General features: G+C 41.6%; 2 protein-coding genes across 3 annotated transcripts in view; one reads left to right on the forward strand and one right to left on the reverse strand.

The window, feature by feature from the left end:
* SMIM14 (small integral membrane protein 14) overlaps positions 1-1121 on the reverse strand; it is a 40592-nt gene extending 39471 nt beyond the window's left edge. Inside the window, exons 1-2 of the mRNA XM_063310706.1 lie at positions 832-1121; positions 243-429 (exon numbers count right to left, since the gene is read on the reverse strand). The gene's annotated coding sequence lies outside the window, so the exon portion shown is untranslated. The remainder of the gene's footprint in view (positions 1-242; positions 430-831) is intronic.
* Positions 1122-1334: 213 nt separating this feature from the next.
* The window catches only part of UBE2K (ubiquitin conjugating enzyme E2 K), a 36105-nt gene continuing 9622 nt past the window's right edge, over positions 1335-27817 (forward strand). The window contains exons 1-2 of one of the 2 annotated variants that reach the window (XM_063310678.1): positions 1335-1536; positions 21499-21592. In XM_063310678.1, coding sequence (XP_063166748.1) covers positions 1474-1536; positions 21499-21592 — 157 coding nt within the window. In that variant the 5' untranslated portion in view covers positions 1335-1473. Of the gene's footprint in view, positions 1537-3093; positions 3236-21498; positions 21593-27817 lie in introns of those variants that run through there. The other variant, XM_063310677.1, reaches the window with a different exon arrangement.

The raw sequence follows: 27817 nt of genomic DNA on the forward strand, positions 1-27817 counted from the left end.
AACAATTAAAGGGATTACCCTGTAATTAATGAGGTCCTTCATGAACCCAGAGAACACAAATGCTTCCCATGAGATGAGACATTAAACATGCATGTAAAATGCTGATACCCATTTGCAATAATGTTGCCATTACATTATGCTACTTTTCCAAACTTTAATGATTAGACTAAATTAACTGCAATCTTGCATGTCCTTGCCCAGGAATCAGTTCTACTTCTTCCAAGCAAAAATACTATACTTACAATGTGATGCCCTTCTGTCTCACTGCTTCCAGATTTATTTTTTTGTCTTGTCTCTCTCTAACTGTAAATTCTTCGGGGCCCAGACCGTTTTCATTCAAGGCACAGGGCGCAGCGTCGTGTATATGGCACAACTTTCATCCGCTCAAGAGCCGCCTCTGGCTCCTTCCGCAGCAGGGCGAGGGACGCACTTTAAAAAAAAACGGAGTAAGGCAACAGTCTATTTCGGAAGAAATTCTGAAGATGGAAGAGGTGCCATTCTGCAAAGACGATCATTTTGCCCCTTAAATAACCGCAAACCTGAAAAAGGCAAAAAAAACCCCGACCGCATGCCCACGAGGACAGGCCACTCTTTCTGCATGCCGTGGTAACAAAATAGCATACTGTACAACAACACGAACTTTGATGTTGTGCAGCAGGCAGTAAGTGCATTATGCAGAAGGGCCTCATGACTGCTCTTCAACACACCCCACCCGGCCCTTTAGGGAACACACACGGACACACACACAACACACCCCACACCCGGCCCTTTAGGGAACACACACGGACACAGATACACAAACAGCGCTGCAGAAGGCAGTTTGCAACCCACCTCCCTGGGCCTCAGACGCTCCCCGGCGTTCATCCGCCTCGGGAGAGGCGCTCCGAGACCAAGCCGGGGGCCGAAACACGGGCGAGGGCGCCGGGACCTGCCCCCTCCCGGCCTCGGTCGGATTTCCTCACGACAGCCTCAGCGCTGGCTCGCCCCGCCGCCTCCCGCCCGCCATGACGGGCCCCCGCCGCTCACGCCCGACGACTTCCAGCCTCGGATTTCCGAAAGGCGACCCACCCCATCCGTCGGCCACGGAGGACGGGCGAGGCGGGCCCCCAGTTCCGTCAGGGAAGCGGGCGCTACTTCCCGGCGGCCCTCGCGGCAGGGCCGAGGCGGCGGCAGCGGCAACGAGGCGCCTCCCCGCCTCCCCGCCTCCCGCCTCCTTCCCGGGGCCCCTCCCGCCCCTGGCGCTGCGCGGAGCAGGGCGACCCCGCCCCCCGTTTTCCCTCCCTCTGACGGAGAGGAAGAGGCAGGCTCTGGGCGCCACAGCGCGCATGCTCGGCGCGGGCGCCATTTTGGACGGGCCGGAGCTTAACCAGCGGGCGCAGCGGTGGCGGTGGTGACGGGTGGCGGAGCTCGGTCCGGCTCAGCGGCGGCGGGAGCGGCCTGGGGTTCGGCGGATCGGCGGGTCCCGCTGCCGAGATGGCCAATATCGCGGTGCAGCGGATCAAGCGGGAGTTCAAGGAGGTGCTGAAGAGCGAGGAGGTCAGGCTTCCCTCCTTCTGCCCTCCGCGGTCGCCGGGCGGGGGTGATGGGCGGGCGGCGGGCGCACCCCGGCGGTTGTTCCCCGTTTTTCTTTCGCTTCTGCCAGGCGCGGGCTGGGGGAGCCTGGCGGGAGGCGGCCGTTGCCGCTGCTTTTCCAGGGGACGGGGCGAGGTAGTGGGGGCAGACGATGGGGGGCTGCCCCGAGGGGCGCCCGCCGAGAAGGAAGAAATGCCGGGGAGAAGCAACGGCTGAGGAGAGAAAGCCAGGCCTCGCGGGCAGCCCCACTCCGTCGGCTTTGGCTCGCCAGGGAGGCTCTCCCTGGAGAAAATGGCCTATAGCTCCTGGAGGCGCGATTTAAATCCTTTTCATTTTGAGGGTGTGATTCCCTCGCCCTCCGTCCAGTTGAAAGACTGCTGAGCCCTTCTGCCGTTTCAACCTGAAGTGTCAGGCCTCATTTTCAGTGGTGGTATAATTTTCTGAATTATTCGAAGAAGAAGCCACCCCTCCTGTGCCCGTTTGTAGGCCCAGCAGCCCTTCAGCCAGGTTTGGATACACTCCTTACTGGTCTGCTCCTCAGTCCAGTTGACCAGGGAATCTGACAAGGAAAAGCTTTGCCAGTGGGTTTGTTTTAAGATGAAAGTCGTGCTATGTGCCCTTGATGCTGAGGGTTTATCCTGGCAGCAGTATCTGGGCTCTCTGGTGCAACTTCCCCGGTGTTGGTGAAATTGGCAAAGTTTTCTGCATGCGTGTGTGAAAGCAGAGTGAAAAATACGGGTTTGTGAAACAGGCGAGGTTTCATAATAGACTTCATACTATGGCAGCTTAGGAAAAGCTGTAGTTTGTGGAATAAGCCAGAATTCAGGTAAGCAAATAATTGTGGCTTATTTGGTCAATTTCTAGTTCTTTTTAACTAATCTTGCCTTGGACTTTTACAGATTGGTTAGGGGCTTGAGCAAACCATAAATATAAGCTAGGACTAAGGAAGGAAATGACAGAGGGCCCATGTGTTGATGTAGTCTGCTATTTCATAGTTGTAGTGAGTAAGCCTTAAACTATTGTCTGTTTGCTAACCTTATGTGTACAAAATGCTAAGCCAAAAACAAGTCAACAACATAGCTTAATGCACTGCATGGGATGAGGTGTTAAAATGGATGAGCTGGTGAGAAGCTATTCTTGAATATAAAAACCACTGAAAAAAAAGATTGAAGGCAAATATATTTAAGATGGAGCACAACTATTTCCCTATGATACAGAGATGAAAAGTATCAGATGTAATCGTAACCTACATTGATTAAAAAATCTTAAAATACATTTAGTACTGCATTTCATCCTTTCACACTTTAAATGCTCATGAGAAACATTCTGCTATTTTGATGAGGATGCATTGAGAAAGAGGATGTTTTTACTAAAAAAAAAAGTGAGTCCTACCCCAATACTTACATAGTGACTTATAAAAATTGATGTAGCCCACATTAAAAAGTAGTTTTTTCAATTAAGAATATAAATGCCTATTTTTTTTGATGTGGTGTATTGTCAATTAGCATAATATTCTGTCCAAAGGCCCTTTAACCCTTCACTCAGATATGCATCTCAGTGGACTAAAGCCATATAATGTTGCCACAACTGATAATAGTGAAAAAGTGGACAATTATGATACATTAGATTCGTATTCTGGTCTTCCTCCAATTTACTCAGAGTGGTATGTATGGTCTTAGTCTACTGTTTTCTATTATTTTACTACTATTTTCACTTATTTTACTATTTTCACAAAGTGTGAAGTATTTTGAACCAAACAATCAGTATTCCAATACTAGTTTATTTTACGACTAAGAAATTCAGTGCAGGATCTCCTGGTCCAGCCATGTCTAAAGTTACTTTGTCTTGGGGAGCATGTGATAGATTTAGGGTAGTAATAATTCTGCTTTTCCTCAACCTAGATATTTTAAATGTCAACCAGATAGAATTAGATGGCCATGTTCCCCTGCCTTTCCTTGTGATGGGGTATATTTTAAAGAAATATGAGCACCAAGCTCTGAAACACTGCTTAATATTTTACATTAAAAAAATAAAGATGATAACTGAAGACTTATAGACAGGTACTTCTTATGAAAATAGGTGATTTTTCTAATAGTCTGCTTTAATAAAGTAAAAATAATTTCAGGAGCTTGCATAGGACAACTTTAAATATTGCTTTTCAGCTTTATTGTACAAAAAATCCAATTGACTTAATACTAAATTTATGTGACAGTTATAAAATAAATTCTGACAAAGATGTGTCACATCGTGTTTAGGTATCTTTAGCTTCCTTCCATATTCAGGTGTAAAGAGCATACATTTTACCTACAAAACCTATTTTATATAGCTTGGTGGATATTCAGAGTTCTAGAAAATCAGGAGTCCTTGTAAATGGGCTGATATCTAAAGTATATTTGAATTCATAATGGTTTATATAAGAACGTGATCTCTATCTGTCTTGCTTTAATAAAAAAGAAAAGATATCAGTAATAATAAATGTGGCTGGATGTTATCTATTTTTACAATGGGTTTAAACTCTTAAGATAGTGTTTATTTTATTGAAATAGTTCCATTTTTCTCTTCAGTATTGCCTTCCTAATGTCAGCTGAACAAATAAAAGTATAACAGTTGATAATGCTGTTCCTGCATTGCTATCTGTAAAACTCAACAGCTGATAGGCTGGAATATCCAAAGCAGTCCAGAATGATACTACAGTCAGTGCTATCAAGTACCTGGGAGAACTGAGAGCAGATCTTGGACATGGTAAGGAAAGGGCAACAATTCAGAGAAGTTGGAGAAGACTCCAATTTGTATCATTCCCAGCAAGTACTGAAGGCCCCACATTTCCTATGGCTGGGAGAGACAATACTGAGCTAGGGAGAGCAAAACTTTGGTAGTTTTAGAGCTTCTGCCATTGTAATCAAGCAGTTTTAAGTCTTAAAATCAAGGCCAAGGTGTACAGTGCTATCTAGGAATGGATGGAGTTGGTTATCCAGCATCCAGTTGAACATCCTACTTCTAAAAATTTGAGTGAGCTGCTGATCATTTGAAAAAATAAAAGCTGGATCCATTTTTTTAAAGAGCAGACTTACAATCTCTCACCCAACTGTACTAAAAAATCTAAAATCCTTTTGGACGTTTGAGCATCAACTGTGGAAGCACTGTATGTTGCTGAAGACTGTGGAACATAGTTCAGAGTGTACACTTAAGACTTATTGTTATATCGTATTAACTGAAACTGTAGTCTAAAATATGATTTTCTGTCCTCTTAATACAGTACCAATTAAATCAGGAAAGCTTCATATCATCTAAGGTGGTTTTTTTTGTTGAGCTTACTAGGTTCTTTGAGATGCAGTTTGAGAACTACATATTTTGCATTTCCCTCTTTAAAACACAAAATAGTTATAATGTAGCTTTTTACTGCATTGTGTCAATGTGTATGTCTCTGGAGTGGTCTAAGGAGCCAGACCACTCCAGCAACAGATGCTGATAGACAGTTACTTGACAGAGGAGCCTAAAGAATTTTCTTAATATTTAATACTTAGGGATCAATACTGTTCCAGTGAGATGATTCTGAACAACTTACAAGACCTCAGTACTGTATTAAAAAGTACAGCACCGTAGTACCCTCCTCAACGTCCCTTGTAAATATTTGACCAATTCTTAGGGAAGAGTAATCATCCTTCCATTCCATCTCCATATAGGCACTCCTGCAGAGCCAAGTCTTCATGGCCCTCTCTCAGGATAAGTGATTCCAGAATAGAGGGCCATCACCAAGGATGCTGACCCTCAGGGTCCGTGATGTTCAATCTCACAGATTCCGCACGGAGCGGGTGAATTTGCAGATACCCAAGTGCTAAGCAGGAAAGAACTTGAAAAGTGTAAACATGGATCAACTTACAGTACTATACAGAACAGAAGCTCCTAAAATCAGGATTTGGCTCCCAGCATCTGTAATAATATTCCATTTAGTCTCAGTCATACTTTTCTGTAGTATTTTTTCTTGTACTATATTTACCATTTGGTATCATAAGAGAGCCAGTTTGATGTAGTTTTTAATAAACTAGATTAGAAACTGGGAGACTAGTCGATCTTAGGCATAGTAGCTGCCTGGTCAACTTTGGGCCAAATCTCTCTCTCTGTCCAAACTAAGCAAGAACCACGCCGAGACGAGGAAGAAGTCTCTAGTGTTTTATTACTGCTGTTGTAGCAGAAAATCCTACCAAACTGAAGAAGCGTGGGAAAACCCAGACAGATAAACCCCAAAAGTCAAGGCGGGTCTGTTCTGTATCTCTTTGAATGACAGCTCAAACTCTAAACTACGCATGCGTTTTTCCCCCTGGATAGGGGCCCCCTTCTGCTCACCATCAGTACTCATGACACTCCCTCTACTCAACCCACCTCACAGAGTTATTGTGAGAAAAATAGAAAGAGGGAGGATTATGTACACCACCTTGAGTTTTAAAAAATAAAGGGGAGATATGTCTTATATTAAAGACATTTATACAGCTTGATACACATACATTCATGTGAAAAAGTAAGTACTGTACATCCTGTGTAAAGTTTTTTTTTTAAACATATGTGGACATACCAATATTTTATCCTCATTCACACAGTATATAAAGATAAAGGTGAGATATTTGAACAACAAATCTATGAAAATTGACTTTGCAATCATTCATTCAACAAGAAGTTAACAGATACGCCATTTCCTTCTGTGGAAAAAGTAAGTACATCCTTTGTGCTAATACACGGTATTGCCCCCTTTGGAAGAAACAACCTCAAGTAGGTGTTTCTTATAACTCTTTACCAGTCTCTGACATAGATTGGAAGGATTTTTTTCAGCTGTGTGATGTTTGAGTGTTTTTTTGCATGCACAGCCCATTTAAACCATCCCCACAGCATCTCAATGAGTTTTAGATCCAGGCTTTGACGTGGCCATTCCAGAACCCTCAAATTCTTCTTCTTTTTTTTAGCCATTCTTTGGTGGATTTACTAGAATGTTTGGGGTCATCGTCATGTTGCAAGGTCCACTTTTGGTTGAGCTTCAGTCTTCTGACAGATGGTCTCACATTATCCTCAAGCACCCTCTGGTACAATGAAGAATTCATAGTGGATTCTGTGATGGAGAGCCACCAAAGCCCTGATGCAGCAAAGCAGCCCAAACCATAACATTTCCACCACCATGCTTTACAGTTGGTATCAGCTTCTTCTGGTGAAATGCTGTCTTTGATTTTCACCAAACATGTCTTTTGGTATTGTGGCCAAATAACTCTCTCTTTCCCTCAAATGTCCAGAGCACATTGTTCCAGAGGTCCTGGTCTTTATCATAAGCAAACTTTAGTCTTGTCCTGATGTTCCAGAGGACAGCAAAGGTTTCCTCCCGGCACACCCACCATGTAGATCTAATTTGCACAGCAGCTTTCTAATAGTAGACTCATGCACTTTGACATCAGTAGTAACAAGAGCTACCTGTAGGTCATGTGATGAAATTCTGAGGTTCTTAGAGACTTCTTTCAGCATCTAGCATTCTGCTCATGCTGTACTAGCTGGAACAGTTTGGGTTGGGCAAGTTGACAGTTGTTTGAAATAATCTCCATGTGTAGATGATCTGGACAGCGGAATGATTGATGTCTGATCGTTTGACAATCTTTTTAAATTCCTTCCCAGACTCATAGGCATCTAGAATTTTCTTTCTGAAAGTCTCAGCTCTTTTGAACTAGGCATGGAGATACCACACACTTTGACAACAAAGAGCGAACCAACTAAATGTCTGAGATTTCAATAAAACAAGCTCCTCCCCAATCCTCTCTGAGATGTTTCATTTGCACCTGATCTTGCATGTTTGATTCTAATCTTTGGTACTTGAGGAAGTGATAAATGTAGGGAAGTACTTACTTTTCCACATGGAAAATTTGCATTTATGCTTATTGAAATTACACAATAGACTACAAAATGTAAATGGTGCATGATATTTGTTACAGTATATCCCCTTTGAGATCCAGTTTGGTGTAGTGGTCAAGGCATCAGGCTAGAAACCAGGAGACCATGAGTTCTAATCCGCTTTAGGCATAAAGCCAGGTAGGTGACCTTGGGCCAGCCACTTTTTCTCATCCCTAGAGAGGAGGCAATGGCAAACCACTCTGAAAAACCTTACCAAGAAAACTGCAGGGATTTGTCCCAGCAGTCTCCAATAATCAGACATGATTGAATGTGTGTGTGTGTATCTCCCCTTTATCAATGTTGTTGAAATTAAGATCAAATATATGTTGAAATATGTTGAAAAAGTTAAAATTCAATGGGTTGTGCTTTTTCACATGACTATAAATTTTACTTAACATAGCAATCACTGTGTTTTTAGACTGATTCAGTTTAAGATATATAGCTACAGTCTTACCTGGAATAAAGTTTCACTGAAACAATATTTCATGCAAAGTTTTTTAAACAGATGGTGTAAATTAAAAGATAACCTAGAAAATACTATTTCATAAAACTGGATTAATTTTTAAGCCATTTTTTGATTCTGCAATGTGGGTTTTCCCAAAAATTTTGAATTGGAAAATTTATCCTGTTTTCAATCAATAAGACTTCATAAATTGTGTTTAGAATTAAACAGAAGATAACTGAGCATGTTTAATATATTGAGTTCAGCACATCTAACATGATTTAAAGACATGCTTCCTAAGAATGATTATCTGAAAAGGGCCATTTACAGCTTTAAATTTGATTGCATTTTATCCATTCTAGTTGCACAGTTTCATTTATATTCAGTTATTATATTCTGTATTAATTTTATAAAACTATTTCTAAAGATCTTAGGGTTTCATTAAAAAAATATTTTAATGCAAGAAATTTCCATCTTCTGTCGCTTTATTTTATCCATCCCATAACATATGGCATTTTGAAGCATGGTTAAATGGCAACAAACTATATAGCCCTCTATAATTTGTAGCCTCTATACAAAAGGAGAATATACCACTACTGCCCCCTCCCTCCCCTTTTCTGCGTTTACTGTGTACAATAACCTGCTCTGTCCATGGAAGCTTCCCATGTAATTTAGAATTATAAAAATTAAAAAATAAACTGTGGTTTCCTGTTAAGGCTTTGTACGCAGGGTGACATATACAGATGATTACATGACTGACATTACAATATAGCTACATGATGGTAGAATTAAAAAATCTGGGGAGCATACTAAAATAAAGGAGGGAAAAGTGTGTTCTGTCAAATTTCTTTAGAGAGGCTATTCTGTGGTCCTGGTAATCCAGTTGCAAAAAATCTGGGGAGTGCAGTATCGTCATGCTGTGGTAGAAATCTGCAGCCTATGTGGACTACAGTTGTAATAGAAATTATTCAACCCCCATTACAAATCAGATTGATTGTCAAAATGTACAGACTTTCAGCTGTTTGCAATGAACAAATCAAACAAAAGCAATTGAAATAGCTCAACACAATGAATGCTTCAAGTGGTGTCCCCAAAATCAACTGCAAATGCAACTTATGACTTCTCCAGTCTCAAAATTATTCAACTCCTTTATGACAAGCATCTTTAGTACTTAGTTGAGCACCTTTTTGCTGTTACGGCCTGCTGCAAACGAGAAGCATAGCCAGACACCAGCTTCTGGGAGTGTTCCTGAGGAATCTCAGCCCATTCCTCATGAGCAATGGCCTCCAGTTCAGTAATAATCTTGGGTTTGCATGCTGCAACCACCTTCAAATCCCACCAGAGATTTCCTATGGGGTTCAAGTCAGGTGACTGTGATGGCCACTGTAGAATCTTCCGGGACTACTACTGCATCCAAGCCTTAGTAGAATTTGAGGTATGCTTGGGATCATTGTTCTGTTGGAAGGTCCAATGACGCCCAAGCTTCAGCTTCCTTACAGATGGGATGACGTTTTCTCCTAGGATTTCCTGATACTTCAATGAATCCATCTTACCGTCCGCACACTGCAGGCTTCCAATGCCAGAGGATGCAAAGCAGCCCCAGAGCATCACTGAGCCACCACCATGCTTAACTGTAGGCAGAGTGTTCTTTTCGGCGTATGCTTTGTTGTTCTTCCTCCAGACGTGCTGCTGACCCATTAGGCCGAAAAGTTCCAGTTTTGTTTCATCGCTCCACAGAACAGAATCCCAAAACTTCTGTGGCTTATTGATATGATTTTGAGCATATTGGAGCCGACTTTTCTTGTGCTTTTGGGTCAGTAGTGGTGTACGTCTTGGGAGTTCTGGCATGGAAACCTTCTGTGTTTAGTACGCGCCTTACTGTGCTCACTGAAACCTCAGTGCCTGTTGCCACCAAGTCTTGCTGCAGGTCTTTTGCAGTCACTCGAGGGTTTCTCTCCACCTGACTTCTCAGAAATCTGCTTGCAGCCACTGACAACTTCCTTTTTCTGCCCTGTCCAGGTAGTGTCACCACTGTTCCTTAAACTTTGAACTTGCAAACTATGCTTCCAGCAGTGTCTCTATGAGCATTCGATGCCTTTGCTATCTTATTGTATCCTGTTCCTTGTTTGTGAAGGGCGATGATCTCTTCTCTTACCTTTTTGGACCATTCTTTTGACTTAGCCATATTGTATTTCTAACATGCAGTCAAACGTGACACTGAATGAACCCCTAGCCAGTTCAGGTATTTCACGTGTTCCAGCTCAGGCACGCCTGGTGCAACTTGATTAGTTGCATCAGGTGTGCTTGAGACAACACCTGTTTTGCATACCGTATGTGTGCTGTGTTGTGCCAGATTCTATTCAGGGGGTTGAATAATTTTGAGACTGGAGAAGTCATTATAAGTTGCATTTTCAGTTGAATTTGGGGCACCACTTGAAGTATTCATTGTGCTGAGCTATTTCAATTGCTTTTGTTTGATTTGTTCATTGCAAACAGCTGGAAGTCTGTACATTTTGACAATCAACCTGATTTGCAAAGGGGGTTGAATAATTTTGATTACAACTGTATCTTAGAAGATTACAGCTATATAGTATAAAACTTCTAAGGAACATCAAGGATTCAAGTTCAGATCAAGTTCAGATCAAAAATTATGCACAATGTTATAAAGATATATCCAACAAGAATGGATTAATCCTAGCAAATCTTGTCTTTGAAGAAGATACAGTCAAGGTCATAAAATTATTTTCAGTAAGCAGTTATATTAAAGGTAAAATAGGCAGTCTGCAAATTCAAATGTTACAGGTTGTAGAGAACTGTCAAAGGCGAAAATATTAGGTACTTATTGGTTATAGTTGAGAAAGTAAGCAGTATCGGAGATGTTTTCCTCATACTCTTTTTATTAGCAGGATGCTAATATAAAATTGCATTCTTCATGTTACTGATATCAAATGCAAAATTTTGTAAAAGCAAGCTTTTTATTTTGAAAGAAGGCAAAAGTTGTCCTTGCAATACAGAAGCTGGTTTAAAGAATTTCTCACTGTTAGCATAAAAATAAATGGAATTGAGACCTTTTGCCTCTCCTTGGATTATATTTTTGGCTTCTGTCCCGTACCACTTGTCCTAAGAATAAGCATCCTGTATTCACAGGTAGTTATTTTGGAATTGACATGTATGTGTTCTCAGTGGTCATCAATCTGCTGTAAAATTATGTGGCATTAATTTGCCATGCACAAAAAAATTATTTTGCAGAGTCTTCCTTGACTCTGTGCTTCTCTGTTCACAAAGAAGTAGTACACAGGAAGTGACTGGGAAGCTGTGTTTTGCAAACAAAATGCAAATGTGATCATGTTTTCATTACAAAGAATAAATTTTCTGTAGGTGGATCCATGAGAAATAGATGCTTTATGTTGTACTTCCTAATAAACATACTTCACAATAGAATAGGTAAGAAATACATGGTCTACAGAGCATTTCCCAAATAGATCCAGGCTAGAAACTCAAATTGACTTCATTCATATTCTAATTAAATACAATCAAGATAATTCCTTCCCATGTATTGAATAATTTTCCCATCTGTCATATTAGAAATTAGAATTCGGTAGCAACTTTTGAGGGAACTTTGCCTCTCTAAACCATTTGGAGCCATATGGCCCTTAGATCACAAGTGAGATGGGCAGATGACTAGAAAAACAGTTCAGGTAATAAGATAGATGGGTCTGCAAAAAAAAATGGTAATGCACAAATGTCCATAATTTTAGCTGTGTACTAACTGAGAAAGGTAATGAAGTATGTTCCTTTTCTTCAGAATTCATCTTGAGGAAAGCCAGTACTTTAATCTGCAGCAAAAGCTACCTGTTAGCAGCTTGACTGTCGTGTACACACGCTCTTAATGCAAGAGAGCCAGTTTGGTCTAGTGGTTAAGGTTCTGGGCTGGAAACCAGGAGTCTGTGAGTTCTAGTCCTGCCTTAGGCATGAAAGCCAGCTGGGTGCCCTTGGGCCAGTCCCTCTCTCTCTCAGCCCAAGAGCCAATCAGGCATGGTAGGAGAGTTCTAGTCCCGCCATAGGCATGAAAGCTGGCTGGGTGACCTTGGGCCAATCACTCCCTCTCAGCCCAACTCCAAGCAATGTAGACTAGCCTCGTGGTGCACCCTGGGCAACGTGACTTGTCATGACTAAATAGTCTACACATCTGGCTGCTGGACCTCACAAGGATTTCCCAGCAAGAAAAGCAGCATGAACACCAAACTGCTACGCCATACGATTAAAAAAAAAAATCTCTTAATGCACTCTTACATTTTCTCGCACACAACTATTAATTTCACCAAAGTTCTCAAGCTGTTTTTTGTTCTTGTCATTTTTAAATGTTTACAGGTTGCTTTTAAAAGAACGTATTCTCAAGACAGATTACATTAATGTCAAAATTAAATTAACAGCTAGAAACTTTAACTCTAGGTGGGGCAACTTGTAGCCTCCAGATTCTGATGGGGTGGATATTCCATCAGCCTTTGACAGTATGAGTAAGTGAGCAATAAGCAGACATTTTATTGCTTGTCTATTTTATTTTAAAGCAGCATACAACAATTCTCACTAGACTAGCAAATTTGTTTATTTATTTATTAAACAATTTTATAAGGCCTCCCAACTTACACACGGTGACTCCAGGCAGCTTACAAAGAGTTAAACATCTAATACAATGTGAATTAAAATAAATGAAAAAAACATGTTCACTGTATCTAGTAATGTAAGTGATATTAGAGGGAGGGCCTCAAAGAATAAAGAAGGGTCTCTGCAGCCAATGTTATGGGGTTGTGTAGTTCATTTTGGCAAAGACAGACCAGTGTAAAAAAGGATAACTTTGTCTCAATGTAGATGATTGTGATGATGCAAATTAGGTGTTGATGTAAGTGTATTATCATACAATATAAATCACATAAATGATGTAAATGGGTGCAAATGACAAACTTTGCTTAATTATACAAATGATGCACATTGCAGTGGAATTTTGTTCAAAGTCTACTCAGTCAAGGTTTGGAAATTGGAAGTTTCACCATACAGATTTTCAGATAAATTCATGGAGATTCGTTTTAACAACTGAAAGTAAAAATTCTGCTCTGGGAATTTGAGGGTTGCATGAAGATAACAAGATAAAATATTAAATTAGCATATATGCTGGTTGGTGTGTCTGTTAGTGAATTTCTAAGGCAGAACAAGCTGTCTTTATGCTATGGAAGAAGAAAAATAATTGAATCTGGACTTTGAGGTATAGTTCAATGGAGGCTATAAATAACTGCAAAAGGTAATGTTTCATTACGTTTTATTTTATTTTTCACAATCTGCAATTTTAAAAGATGTTTACCTACTATGCAGGGGACGCGGTGGCGCTGCGGGTTAAACCGCTGAGCTGTTGATCGGAAGGTCGGCGGTTCGAAACCGCGCAGCGGGGTGAGCTCCCGTTGTTAATCCCAGCTCCTGCCCACCTAGCAGTTCGAAAACATGCAAATGTGAGTAGATTAATAGGTACCGCTTCGGCGGGAAGGTAACGGCGTTCCGAGTCGTCATGCTGGCCACATGACCCGGAAGTGTCCTATGGACAACGCCGGCTCCAAGGCTTAGAAACGGAGATGAGCACCGCCCCCTAGAGTCGGACTCGACTGGACTTTACGTCAAGGGAAACCTTTACCTTTACCTTTACCTTACCTACTATGCAGTTATAACATGTGGGATACTGTTGCTTGTTAGCTGATTTTTGGAGGGGAGGAACTTCCATTAAAACTGGAACAGTTAAAATTCTATTTTTAAGGGGATGCTGACAGAAACATGTTGGGATGTAGGAGTCCCTTTATACAATTTCTGATTTTTCATGTTATCCTGTCAGGTTATTACACATCAGTGATTGTGTGGTAGGATTGTAGTCTTGATCTGATAGTAATCACAATGACATAGTATAGGCTGTTAGTGCAACTATAGAAGTGATGTAATTACAGTGGTGTTGGGAGACATTTATTATTGGAGAGTGATCAGGGATCAAGGGAGGGCCCAGTAACCATTGCCCAATTACTGTGAGATTTAGAAGAATGTTGATACGTCTTGTATCAAAAGCTTAGGCTGGAATTTGCTAGCAGCAGCAGCAACCATGTGGTTTACATGGCTTTGTGTCTCCAGTGTTGTTTTACAGCTGTTACTGGTAAGGAGTACTATGCCTTGAAACATGTTCTAGATGTATCAAGTAGAATTGGGTATTTGACCAAAGTAGAGACTGAAACGGGGGCGGGGGAGGGAAGGGGGTATCTCTTGGTTGAATCTAGAGCTTTTTTTTCACTGACAGAAAAAAAATCTTCCAACTATAGTGATGCAAATCTACAATATGATGGGGAGGCTATTTACACAATTCCCTCTACAGTTCCCTGTGCCGTGCGTTATTTCCTGGGACCCAGGGCAACATTTCAGGGAGCTTCAGAGAAGGAAAAAGTATTGCCAGTGGCCTTCCTATTCTTCCTGCAAGTGTCTTATGAGTTGAATTTCTCACGTAGAGACCTTAGATCCAGTCTTTAGTTAACTGGCTAAAAATATATGACAACATTTGTTCAAAGCACTAATGTTAAAAATACAAGGATAATTTTCAGCAGGTTTAATACTAATATAATTACAGTTTAAAAATTAACTGTTGTAAAACAATAACATTAGTAGTGTATTAAGGGCACTTGATTTGTTGTATCCCCCTCATTCTGTATTTTATTCCACTCATCATTTAGTGTATTTAGGATAGTTTGCATACTCCATCACCTCCAGTTTTATTCGCAAGCTATGTTAAGCTGAGTCTGTGACCGATCCAGGATCACTTAATGAACTTTATGGCTGAATTTAGATTTGAATTATGATCTTAAGTCTTGATGTACAAACAATGGTTTTTTGGCAGTGACCTTTAAAATCAATAATTGCTGGTATTTCTATTTGGAGGTAGCTGGTAGTATAACAGATTGACATTGTTCTTCTTCTAGCTTTGCTAGTAAATTACAGAAGACTCAGTGGGCATTGCGCTTTTGCTTTTTCCTAACAAAAAATTCTGAAATGAAGTAATTTGAGACATCATCTGTGTGGACAGTGGATAACACTCTATTCTCTGTAAAGCTCAGGGTATATTGTTTTTATTGTATCGATGTTTTTCCTAAGGAAAAATATGTTCCTCAAGCTGTTTGTTTTTTTAAGTCATTCTGTGTAGTAGCTTGTCTGGTAGGACTAGTTGCAGATACTTACATTACTGCATGATGGGTGCTTTGACAGTGAAGCCTTTGGTATAATCCCTATGTATCTATGACTTTTTACAACTGTACTGGTTTGAGATTTTTTTTAAAAAAAATGGAATACTGTATACATATTTTAAATAATTAGAATAAAATAAATAAAAATGGACCTTAAGTAAATGCTACATAAGCTTTACTTACATAACCTTGTCCCTTTCCTCTCTATCCCTTCTAATGGAATATATATGCCAATTAAAAATTATAAGCAGTGAATAAGAACTGTGATCATGTGTATGCTCCTGTATAAACAATGGTATTCTTTCAATAGTTGTCCATGGCTTACTGGAAGAAATATTAAACTTCTCAAAGTCCTTTAACCAACAACAGAGTGCACTCTTTTTCCAAACTCTTATGACAGTACAATATATAGTTGGTATTAAGCCTTGAATGTGACAGTGTCATGTTCACTGATGCAATGTAGTTTATACATCGTAATGTTTCACATACCATGGCGTTGACGCATGTTTCTGTTTGGGAGGGAGCTGCTGTGAGACCTTGTACCAAGCTCTGTATGTGAAATCAGGACAATGGAATGTGTTTGGGTTATGTTCTCTGTTCAAGGCCTTTTCCTGCAGAGCATCAGAAACCGTTAGGAGCACCTGAACTTGAGAAGATTCTACGGGGGGGGGGGGGGATTTCATTTGCACCGAGGATTTTTAGTTTGAATTTGGTGCGCTTTCATCATTCTCAGCTTTCTCTGTGATCCTGCATACTATTCTTTAATAAATCAGATATCTTTGAATTCCTACTCATGAGTCTGATGGTGTTTTAGAATAGGCAACCATTACATAACCATTTAGGTCCACAATGAAATCCATAGAAATCTCATCCCAGGGGCGGGATGGGCTGGCCACTGGCTGTAGAAGCCCCTGTGGTTTCCCCCCTTTTCGTTTTGACACGGCACAAACAGGACAGGAAGCAACATAGTCTTTTACATCACGTCTTAAGGTTGGCCACCAAAATTGACGGCGAACCAAATGATCAAGGTTTTGACAAAACCAAAGTGTCCAGCAAGTTTGTCATCATGGGAACGCTGCAAAACATCAGCTCTTAAAGTTTCAGGCACATAAAGGCGGTGTTCCACCCACGTCAGACCGTTTTCAAAAGAAACATTGTCTCTATTAGCTAGCAACCAAGTGTTAGATTTCAGTGCCTGGAGAAAGTTCTTTAACTGACAAGGAACTTGCACTTTCCGCTTCCCAGACTGGGCTGGGGGCGGGGTTGCTTGCGCACGGGTCTGGCTCCGAGTGACAGCAGCCAAGCCCAGTTGTGATTCAGTGAGAACAGTCCCAACCACATCTGCCACCTGGTCAAGGTCCTGAGGTAAACGTGACAAAGCATCGGCCAGAAAGTTTTTCTTTCCCGGAATAAATTTTAACTGGAAGTTAAAGTGACTGAAAAACTGAGCCCAGCAAATCTGTTTAGGGCTGAGATGTCATGGGGTGTGGAGGGCTTCCAAATTCCTGTGATCGGTCCAAACCTCAAAAGGGCATTTAGCGCTTTCAAGGAGATGGTGCCAGGTTTCTAAAGCTGCTTTTACAGCAAACACCTCCTTTTCCCAAACATGCGAACGGCGTTCTGTTTCAGAAAATTTCCTGGATAGATAAGCGCAGGGTTTTAAGCGATTTTCTGAATCCCTTTGTAACAAAATAACCCCAATAGAGGAGTCAGAAGCATCAACTTGGACCACAAAGGGGCGTTCAGGATCAGGGTGCTGTAGAATAGGCTCAGCAGTGAAAAGGGTTTTTAATTTCTCAAATGCTGCCTGGCATTCAGGTGTCCAATTCAGCACTGCCACAGGGTTTTTTATTTTGCGTGTCTCCCCCAAGCCCTTGGTACAGAGTAAATCATTGAGGGGCAGAGCAATCTCAGCGAACCCCTGGATAAATTGCTGATAGAAATCACTGAACCCTAGGAAACTTTGTAATTGCCTCCGGGCGCGAGGACGTTCCCAACTTAGAATCGCCTGAATTTTTGCAGGGTCCATTTCTATACCCCGGTCAGACACTTAATAGCCCAGATAGTCAAGTTGGGTTTTGTGAAACTCACATTTGGAAAGTTTGGCATAGAGTTTGGCATCTCTAAGTTTGCGTAACACCTCTCTGAGGAGGCGTTCGTGTTCCTCCTCGGTTTCAGTGTAAATGAGAACATCTAAATAAACGAGGACCCCTTTAAACAAATGATCATGTAATACTTCATTAATCAATTGCATGAAGACTCCGGGCACCCCTGCCAACCAAAAAGGGAGGACTTTGTACTGAAACGATCCTAGTGGGCAATTAAAAGCAGTTTTCCACTCATCCCCAGCTTTTATGCGAATGCGGAAGTAGGCTTCGTGAAGATCGAGCTTGGAGAAAATCGTGCCCTTTGACAAATGAGCTAACATGTCCTTCATGAGGGGCAGAGGGTACTTGTCGACAATAGAGATGGAATTTAACCCTCGATAGTCTGTACAGAGTCGAAGCGTGCCATCTTTCTTTTCCTGGAATAATACAGGAGCCCCAACTGGGGAATTAGCAGGTTCAATAAACCCCCTTGACAGATTTTTGTCAATTAAGTCCCGTAATACCTTGAGCTCCTTCTGAGTCATCGGATAAATTTTTGGCTTGGGCAATTGAGCATTGGGGACCAACTCTATTGCACAGTCAGTTTTCCGGTGGGCGGGTAACTGATCTGCTTCCATCTCCCCAAATACGTCTGCAAATTCTTGGTATTGAGCAGGCAAGCCTTCTAAATGTGGCAAGTCAGGGCGCGGTGTGGCGATCACTGCCCTTCCAACCCCCGCACGTGCAACTATCTCCACTGTAGGAGCTTGGTAAAATCCATCTTTAAAAGTCACAGTTCTGTGCTCCCAGTTTATATAGGGGCTTCGATAGGTCAACCAGGGGATCCCCAGGATTACCAAGGGATTGCCAACAGGTGCTACAACGAATTTCAAAGTCTCACGGTGGCTGCCCATTTGCATTGTCACAGTTCCAGTGAAATGGGTTGCCGGGCCCCTCCCTGCTGTTGAACCATCCAACTGTGTGAAGATCAAAGGATGCTGGAGGGGGAAACTAGGCAGTTCCAAAGCAGCAACCAGATCAGGGTGAATTAAACACCTGGAACACCCAGAGTCAACTAAAGCCCATACCTCTGTAGTTTTTGTGCGGGAACCCAATTTCACTTTTACTGCTAAAGTGGGACAGTCAGCACTCACCATAGCATCTTTGCGCCCATCCTCTTCCACCTGCCCACTGGCGCCCTTCATGGCAGGTGGCTGGCGTTTCCCGCCGGCTCCTTAGAGTCATCTTCAGCCTCTCCTGAGAAGTAGATTACTTCTTCAGCGTCGGCTGTCCCTTTGGCTGCTGTCATTTGCCGCGAGGGGGGTGTGCGATTTGGCCGGCGGCTTCCCCGCTCGATCTCCAGCCTTGGCTTTTGGGCAATCGGCTGCTCGATGGCCCTCCTTTCCGCATCGGAGACACTGACCCCTCGCGTACCGCCAATCTCTCTCCTCATCCCAGGCTCTATAGCTTGGCCGGGCAGCAGTTGCAGCATTTCGGGGTCCTCTCATGGTGGCGGGTGGTTTTTCAGGTTTTCTAGTTTGCATGGAGGTATGCTAAGCGTGCTCAGCCTTGCCTGCCAGACAGATCCAGTCGTACAATGACTCGGGGTCATCTTTACACAATGCTGGACGTCCCGGTTGAGTCCCTCTTTAAAACGCTCTATTAGAGTGGACTCAGACCAGTCAGTGATTTTCCCAGCCAGAGCTTTAAACTCTAGGGTGTAATCAGCTACTGACATTTGGCCCTGGGTGAGATCCTTCAGCACCTTCTTAGCTCTTGCCTTGGCCAGAGGATCTTCAAAATGCAGCTTTAACACCCACATGAAATCATCAAAATAATCAAGTGCAGGGGAGTCAGCATCACTTAATTGAACATACCAGTCAGCCGCTTGACCCTTCAACTTGGTGGCAATGGCAGTTATTTTAGCCTCTTCGGAAGGGAAGCATGCCCCAAACTGCCTCATATAACTTTTAGCATTAGTTAAAAAGAAAGATAACTTTGTTGGATCCCCATCAAATTTGACAGAAAAGTCTCTCACTTCGACTCTGGTTGGAGTGGAACCAGCAGGTGCTTGAGTGGTTTGGCCCCAGGTTACAGTAGCTTTCCCTTTTCAGGGTTGGGATACTGATGGCCGGGCTCTGTGGGGTGGAGATTCATCCCGGAGCCATCTCCGGCCCCGCTCCGCCGGCGGTCTGGGTGGGAGGATGGGGGATGGTTGCAGGAAGCTGGGATCTCCTCTGCGTCTCCCCTGTCCCTCCAGTGACAAAGACAGGTTTTTCAACATGTACTCCATCGATTCTATTTTGGCTTCCACCACTCTTAGTCTCTCAGGGGTTCGAGAGTCTCTTCTCCTTCGTGTGCCCGGTTTCCTCTCAGTTGGCACCATAGTAGATTCTTTGTCTGGGGTTAGCGGGAACCGATACTTCCAGGACGTCCCCGATGTCCCTGGTTGGGGTTCTCCCACTTCATCCAAGGTGATCAACTCTGCGAGCAATTTGCTGGGTGCCGGTTGCTTTTGCTCTTCCCCGTTGTCAGATTCCTCTGCATCAAAATTGGAATTCGATTCATCCCTTGACAGGTCTCGGGATTCTGAAGGTTCTGGGGTGAGATTCAGTTCTCCGCTCTTGACCGTCGACTCGGGCACCGAGCTAGCCGTCTCTTCGAGTCCCCCGGTCATGGATTTTGACTCAGCCATCATTAACTATTTTCCCTCACAAGAGACTGACCTTGGTAGGAGCTAACAGTACAACTTTGGGGATTCTCAGCTTTATGTAATGGTTGCCTATTCTAAAACACCATCAGACTCATGAGTAGGAATTCAAAGATACCTGATTTATTAAAGAATAGTATGCAGGATCACAGAGAAAGCTGAGAATGATGAAAGCGTGCCAAATTCAAACTAAAAACCCTCGGTGCAAATGAAATCCCTCCCCCCATAGAACCTTCTCAAGTCCACAATCCTAGGTGCTCCTAGCGGTTTCTGATGGTCTGTGGGAAAAGGCCTTGAACAGAGAACATAACCCAAACACATTCCATTGTCCTGATTTCACATACAGAGCTTGGTACAAGGTCTCACAGCAGCTCCCTCCCAAACAGAAACACGCGTCAACGCCATGGCATGTGAAACATTACGATGTATACACTACATTGAATCAGTGAACATGACAGACAGTTTATAAGTAACTTCCAAAAGTTCATGGTTGCCTTTTAAAGGGACAATAAAGCAAATGTAGGTTTGATTGCCTCAGATTGTGATGTTCCTTGCCATTAATGCATTTTCAACTTCCCATCTGTACCCTGTTCTCCTCCATCACAGATGCTGGTGTGTGTGTGTGTGTGTATAAAATAGTTAAGAGATAGATGATTCTTAGTATGTCTGCATATACACTGCATTAAGCTAAAATTTTATTTATTTATTTATTTCAAAAATATGCATGCATACCCATATTTATATCTGATGGAAACATAACTGCCACATCTATACTTTCTAAAAGAATAATCAGTCTTGCTCTGTTGTAGAATAAAAATGGAGATCCTGTGTGTTGTAGTACTTAAAGTGTTGGACTAGAACTGGCGAGATCCAAGTTATAGCCCATCCTCAGGCTTTAGAAGGTCTCTGGGTGACTTGACCAGTCAATCTCTCTCAGTACAACTTATCTCACAGGATTGTTGCAGGGAAAAATATAGAGTGTTATGTATGGTTCTTTGTGAAAAGTGGGATATAAATAAAACAAATTTTAAGCTATTTTGGAATGTCATTACATTGTAGTAAACATGAAGAATGAAAAAAAAAAATGTAAACTGCCATTAACTGGGATATATTTAAAGTCACTTTTTTATCACAATACCTCTAAAGTACATATTAATCAAAATTGTCCGTTGCAATTTAAAGAGCATGATGGTAGTCTTACATACAATTAGGTTACTTAAATGCCATTGTTGTGTGAATTTTAAACAGCTTGACACATAATAGGTTTTGGTTAATTTAATAATGGGAATGTAATATTTTAGTTTGATTCCAAACTAATTTTAATAATGCAGAAATATGATTTCAGAATTGTAAAGGATTGGACTTTTATTGGCTCAAGTTTGAATTTAAATATCAAATATTAAAAATAACATGTGTGGCAAAGTCACCTTTCTATATTTAAGTGAAAACACAGAATCCAGTTAATAGTAAACCTCTAACTGTGTTTTTTTCTGTTTTATTTTTAAGACAAGCAAAAATCAAATTAAAGTAGATCTTGTAGATGAAAATTTTACAGAACTAAGAGGAGAAATAGCAGGACCTCCAGACACACCATATGAAGGCAAGTAATTTTTTTCTGTAAATCTAAAATTTTCAAATCATCTTGTTAACTCTTAAAGCTCGTAAGAAAAGTACACTATGTCTCATTTTGAAAGCTTTTTGCAAACTTAAATATCTTAATTGAACCTTGGAGCTAGTCACTCATATAGGAAAACTAAAAGTTATCCTATACGAAAACGATGTTGTTGTTGTTTATTCGTTTAGTTGCTTCCGACTCTTCGTGACTTCATGGACCAGCCCACGCCAGAGCTTCCTGTCGGTCGTCAACACCCCCAGCTCCCCCAGGGACGGGTCCGTCACCTCTAAAATATCATCCATCCACCTTGCCCTTGGTCGGCCCCTCTTCCTTTTGCCCTCCACTCTCCCTAGCATCAGCATCTTCTCCAGGGTGTCCTGTCTTCTCATTATGTGGCCAAAGTATTTCAGTTTTGCCTTTAATATCATTCCCTCAAGTGAGCAGTCTGGCTTGATTTCCTGGAGGATGGACTGGTTTGATCTTCTTGCAGTCCAAGGCACTCTCAGAATTTTCCTCCAACACCACAGTTCAAAAGCATCGATCTTCCTTCTCTCAGCTTTCCTTATGGTCCAGCTCTCGCAGCCATATGTTACTACGGGGAACACCATCGCTTTAACTATGCAGGCCTTTGTTGTCAGTGTGATGTCTCTGCTCTTAACTATTTTATCGAGATTTGTCATTGCTCTTCTCCCAAGGATTAAGCGTCTTCTGATTTCCTGACTGCAGTCAGCATCTGCAGTAATCTTCGCACCTAGAAATACAAAGTTTTTCACTGCTTCTACATTTTCTCCCTCTATTTGCCAGTTATCAATCAAGCTGGTTGCCATAACCTTGTTGTTTTTTTTTGAGGTTTAGCTGCAAGCCAGCTTTTGCACTTTCTTCTTTCACCTTCATCATAAGGCTCCTCAGTTCCTCTTCACTTTCAGCCATCAAAGTGGTATCATCTGCATATCTGAGATTGTTAAGGTTTCTTCCAGCGATTTTAACTCCAGCCTTGGATTCCTCAAGCCCAGCAGGTCGCATGATGTGTTCTGCGTACAAGTTGAATAGGTAGGGTGAGAGTATACAGCCCTGCTGTACTCCTTTCCCAATCTTAAACCAGTCCGTTGTTCCGTGGTCTGTTCTTACTCTTGCTACTTGGTCGTTATACAGATTCTTCAGGAGGCATACAAGATGACTTGGTATCCCCATCCCGCTAAGAATTTGCCACAATTTGTTATGGTCCACACAGTCAAAGGCTTCAGAATAGTCAATAAAACAGAAATAGATGTTTTTCTGAAACTCCCTGGCTTTTTCCATTATCCAGCAGATATTGGCAATTTGGTCCCTAGTTCCTCTGCCTTTTCTAAACCCAGCTTGTACATCTGGCAATTCTCGCTCCATATAATTGCTGAAGTCTACCTTGCAGGATCTTGAGCATTACCTTACTGGCATGTGAAATGAGTGCCACTGTTCGATAGTTTGAACATTCTTTAGTCTTTCCCTTTTTTGGTACGGGGATATAAGTTGATTTTTTCCAGTCTGATGGCCATTCTTGTGTTTTCCAAATTTGCTGGCATATAGCATGCATTACCTTGACAGCATCATTTGCAAGATTTTGAACAGTTCAGCTGGGATGCTGTCGTCTCCTGCTGCCTTGTTATTAGCAATGCTTCTTAAGGCCCATTCAACCTCACTCTTCAGGATGTCTGGCTCTAGCTCACTGACCACGCCGTCAAAGCTATCCCCGATATTGTTATCCTTCCTATACAGGTCTTCCGTATATTCTTGCCACCTTTTCTTGATCTCTTCTTCTTCTGTTAGGTGCCTGCCATCTTTGTTTTTGATCATACCCATTTTGGCCTGGAATTTACCTCCGATGTTTCTAATTTTCTGGAAGAGGTCTCTTGTCCTTCCTATTCTATTGTCTTCTTCCACTTCCGCGCATTGCTTGTTTAAAAATAATTCCTTATCTCTTCTGGCTAACCTCTGGAATTTTGCATTTAATTGGGCATATCTCCCCCTATCACTGTTGCCTTTTGCTTTCCTTCTTTCTTGGGCTACTTCTAGTGTCTCAGCAGACAGCCATTTTGCCTTCTTGGTTTTCTCTTTCTTTGGGATGTATTTTGTTGCCGCCTCCTGAACAATGCTGCGAACCTCTGTCCATAGTTCTTCTGGGACCCTATCTACTAAGTCCAGTCCCTTAAATCTATTCTTCACCTCCACTGCATATTCCTTAGGAATATTAGTGAGCTCATATCTAGCTGATCTGTGGGTCTTCCCTAATCTCTTTAGTCTGATCCTAAATTGTGCAAGAAGAAGTTCGTGATCTGAACTACAGTCAGCTCCAGGCCTTGTTTTTACTGCCTGTACAGATGTCCGCCACCTTTGGCTGCAAAGGATGTAATCAATCTGATTTCGGTGTTGTCCATCTGGTGAAGTCCATGTATAAAGCCGTCTCTTAGGTTGTTGGAAGAGAGTGTTTGTTATGCAGAGTGAGTTGTCTTGGCAAAATTATATCAGCCTATGTCCTGCTTCGTTTTGTTCTCCCAGGCCATGCTTACCTGTAAGTCCAGGTGTCATTTGACTGCCCACCTTAGCATTCCAGTCTCCTGTGATGAAAATAACATCTCTTTTAGGTGTGTTGTCCAGTAGGTGCTGCAGATCCTCATAGAACTGCTCTACTTCAGCTTCTTCAGCATCTGTGGTTGGGGCGTGTATTTGGATCACTGTGATGTTAGATGGCTTGCCCTGAATTCGAATTGAGATCATTCTATCGTTTTTTGGATTGTATCCAAGCACTGCTTTAGCCACTTTACTATTAATTATGAAGGCTACTCCATTTCTTCTGTGGTCCTCTTGTCCACAGTAGTAGATCTGGTGGTCATTTGATGTGAAGTGGCCCATTCCAGTCCATTTCAGTTCACTCACGCCCAGAATGTCTATCTTTAATCTTGACATCTCACCAATAACCACATCCAATTTGCCCTGGCTCATAGATCTTACATGCCAGGTTCCAATGGTGTGTTGATCCTTAGAACATTGGATTTGCCGTTCACCACTAGCACTGTCGGCTGCTAACCGTCCTTTCGGCTTTGAGCTAGCTGCGTCATCACGTCTGGGGCTAGTTGAATTCATCCTCTGTTCCTCCCCGGTAGCATTTTGACCATCTTCCGACCTGGGGGTCTCATCTTCCGATGGTATACCGACATATCTCTGGTTGTACTGATCCATTTAGTTTTCACGGCAAGAATACTGGGGTGGGTTGCCATTACCTTCCCCAGGGATCGCATTTAGTCTGACCTCTCTGTCATGACCTTCCTGTCTTGGGTGGCCCTTCACGGTTTAGCTCATGGCATCATTGAGGTGCTCAAGCTCCAGCACCATGGCAAGGTAACAATCCTTTACTGAAGACGAAAACTATATAAAAGTTATAACTAAAAGAGAGCCAGTTTGGTCTAATGGTTAAGGCAACGGGCTAGAAACCAGGAGTCTGTGCATTCTAGTCCCAGCTTAAGCATGAAAGCCAGCTGCGTGACTTTGGGCCAGTCACTCTCTCTCAGCCCAACCCACCTCACAGGGTTGTTGTTGTGGGGAAAATAGGAGGAGGAAGGAGTATTAGGTATGTTCCCCTCCTTGAGTTATTTGTAAAAATAATAAAGGCGGGGTAATAAAATAAAATAAATTAATTAAAAAGTTGCTTTCTGGTTTATAGTACGTACCTGCTCAAGCTGGTCTGTAGTTCTTACAGTTCTTATGGTCTGGTTTTTGTGGAAGTTTTGCTTGATTTACTAGCTGAAATACCGAAATATTTAAAACAGCATTCGGTTGTTATTCCTTGGTGATATTTGCACAATGAAACAATTGCATGAGGATTAAGAGTCCCCCTTTTTGTGGGGAGATGGGCGGTGATAGAAATTGGAATAATATAAATAAATAAATAAAATCAAGTTTTATGTTAATAAAATAGCTAGTGCAGGCAAAACTAAAGTGTTCTGTTTACCTAAACCAGCTGTGCATCCTCAGGATATGTGTATTTCAGTTCTGAGAATTCTCAGCAATAGCTGTCTAGGAATTCTGAGAATTAGTCCATGCTTCTGTAGAACTCCCAAGTTGCAGAAAGCTACCAAAAACATTTGATGCCAGATAACACCCAGAATGGTTTGTGTAAGGTGCTGCCATTTTGGGGACCAACTGTGTAGGACTTTAGTTTTTGCATTGAAAATGTAACTGTTTCACAGGTCTTTCAGCTCACTTTTTTCTCTTCTCACCTTCCCTTCCTTGACACAGCATAACAACAAAATTCCAAGCAGCTGGTGGGTATCTGTTGACATGTGAATACTTAGAAAGTTTAAGTGTATTCAGATCTGTCTCTCCTGCTTATATGAAATAAGTAGTTTTTTTTAAATAGCTGTCCTGTAATTTCTGAAAAATATAAAGGACAAATGCTTGGTACTGTAGTTAATACGAAATGTACCTCAAGGGAAATACTTCTTTAAAATCAGAATACAAATGTACAACTCTTCTTCCTTCATCTGAGTTGGGTGTTCATTTAAAATGAATAGTGAATCTCTGTGGAAAACTCTGTAACTCCTTTTAATACCGTTGTTTCATATTGTTCTTTTTTGGTGACTCAAGTTGATTTCTCCTCCTTAAAAATAATGTAATCTGCATTCAAGTTTTTTGCTCTTTGTAGTGGTTTCTGTACAGGCCCTCATATAGGCTGTTCATGACTCCAGCTAGAAAATATCTGTAGTTAGGCCAGAAGGTGGAAGCTTGAATGTGTATTCAAGGAATATGGCTGTGGTGTTCCCATTGGATTTTCCTCTCTCTGGTGGAGCTTTGCTTTCAGGGAAGCCACTCATGAACCATTTTTTCTTTCATGTTCTTTCTGTCTTGGCCTTTGTAGACTGTCAATTTGCATAGCTTTTAGTTTGTTCTGCGGATAGCCTAAGGAAGTATGACTCAGAAAGTGGCTTTTTCTCAGAAGTGCTATTTTTGCCAGAGCAAGTTAATCATGTTTGGGTGGCCATGATCATAGTCTTTTTTTAAGCAGGCAATTACCTAATAAAATTTTGTAAGCATTGCTTCATCTTTGTTAGACACATCAAATTAAGCACCCTGTTCTGTAGAACAAAGTAGAAAAGTACTTCAGAATAGTTCCTCCAGGTCTTTTGCTTCACTTTGATCTGCTTGCATAAGAGGGCAAGATCACTGGACTTTCATTCAGCAAGCTTCCATCCTCTTCACATGGATCAATCTCCCTCTGTTTCTTTGCCATTTTCCAAGTATTACCCAGTCCTTTCTGGTCCATGGTTATCCCCTTGAGAACACTTGTCAAAAAGGTGACCTAAGACTTCTGGAACACAATCAATCTTTCAGGGATGCTAGGAGTTTTCCTTTGGAATTGCAGGGCAGAACCACAGCCATCCACTGAGATCATGCTAATTACTATTACTCTTTTTACATAATTAGTGTCAATGATGTTGTTTGCTGTACCTTTGTTATTAGTATGTGGTCTCTTGTCATTTGGGGATCTTAAATGCATTGTATACTAATGGAAATTTATCATGATTTATGCAAAATATAGGCAGATGAAGATAACTTTCTCAGTTTAAATATCATCTTTCCTGTCTGGGAGAGGCCTATTTTTTTTTCAAAGGGAATACTCTCAGTGATCCTGCCATACTTTCAGTAAACTTGCAGAACTTTTCTAAGACTCTCTGGAGCAAGACTTCTTCCCCTACTTAGCCCAATATTATATTCTTTACTAGTTGAGATTGCTTTTATACAAATAACAGATAATTAAAATTCCAAGATATTTCTCCTTGAGGAAAAAACCTTCCAGTCAGCATCAGATAGAATAGAAATATATCCATCATATGGTTTGTAACCAGATTCTTCACGTTTAGATTTGTTCCATAAAGGGTCTAGAAATACTCAAAATACATAATTTCAAGAACCCCAGCCCCGCACAAGTCCTGTCATTTTTTCCTGATCTATACAATCATTTATCCTCATTTCTTCAATATTTCCAACCATTACAGAATTCTATATTTTCAATTCGAATTTCATCCTTACATATAAAAAGACCAAACTGTACATAGGGGTCTTGCAATGCAGGGGAATAAGAATGCTTCATTATTTCTTCTAGAATTGCCGTGCTTGATACACTTTTCTTCAGAAGATGTATTTGCTGCCTTTCCAGTTAACTGCTTTTGACTTAGAGGC

This window comes from Candoia aspera, chromosome 8 (genome assembly GCF_035149785.1).
Source record: "Candoia aspera isolate rCanAsp1 chromosome 8, rCanAsp1.hap2, whole genome shotgun sequence".
Taxonomy (NCBI): Eukaryota; Metazoa; Chordata; class Lepidosauria; order Squamata; family Boidae; genus Candoia; species Candoia aspera.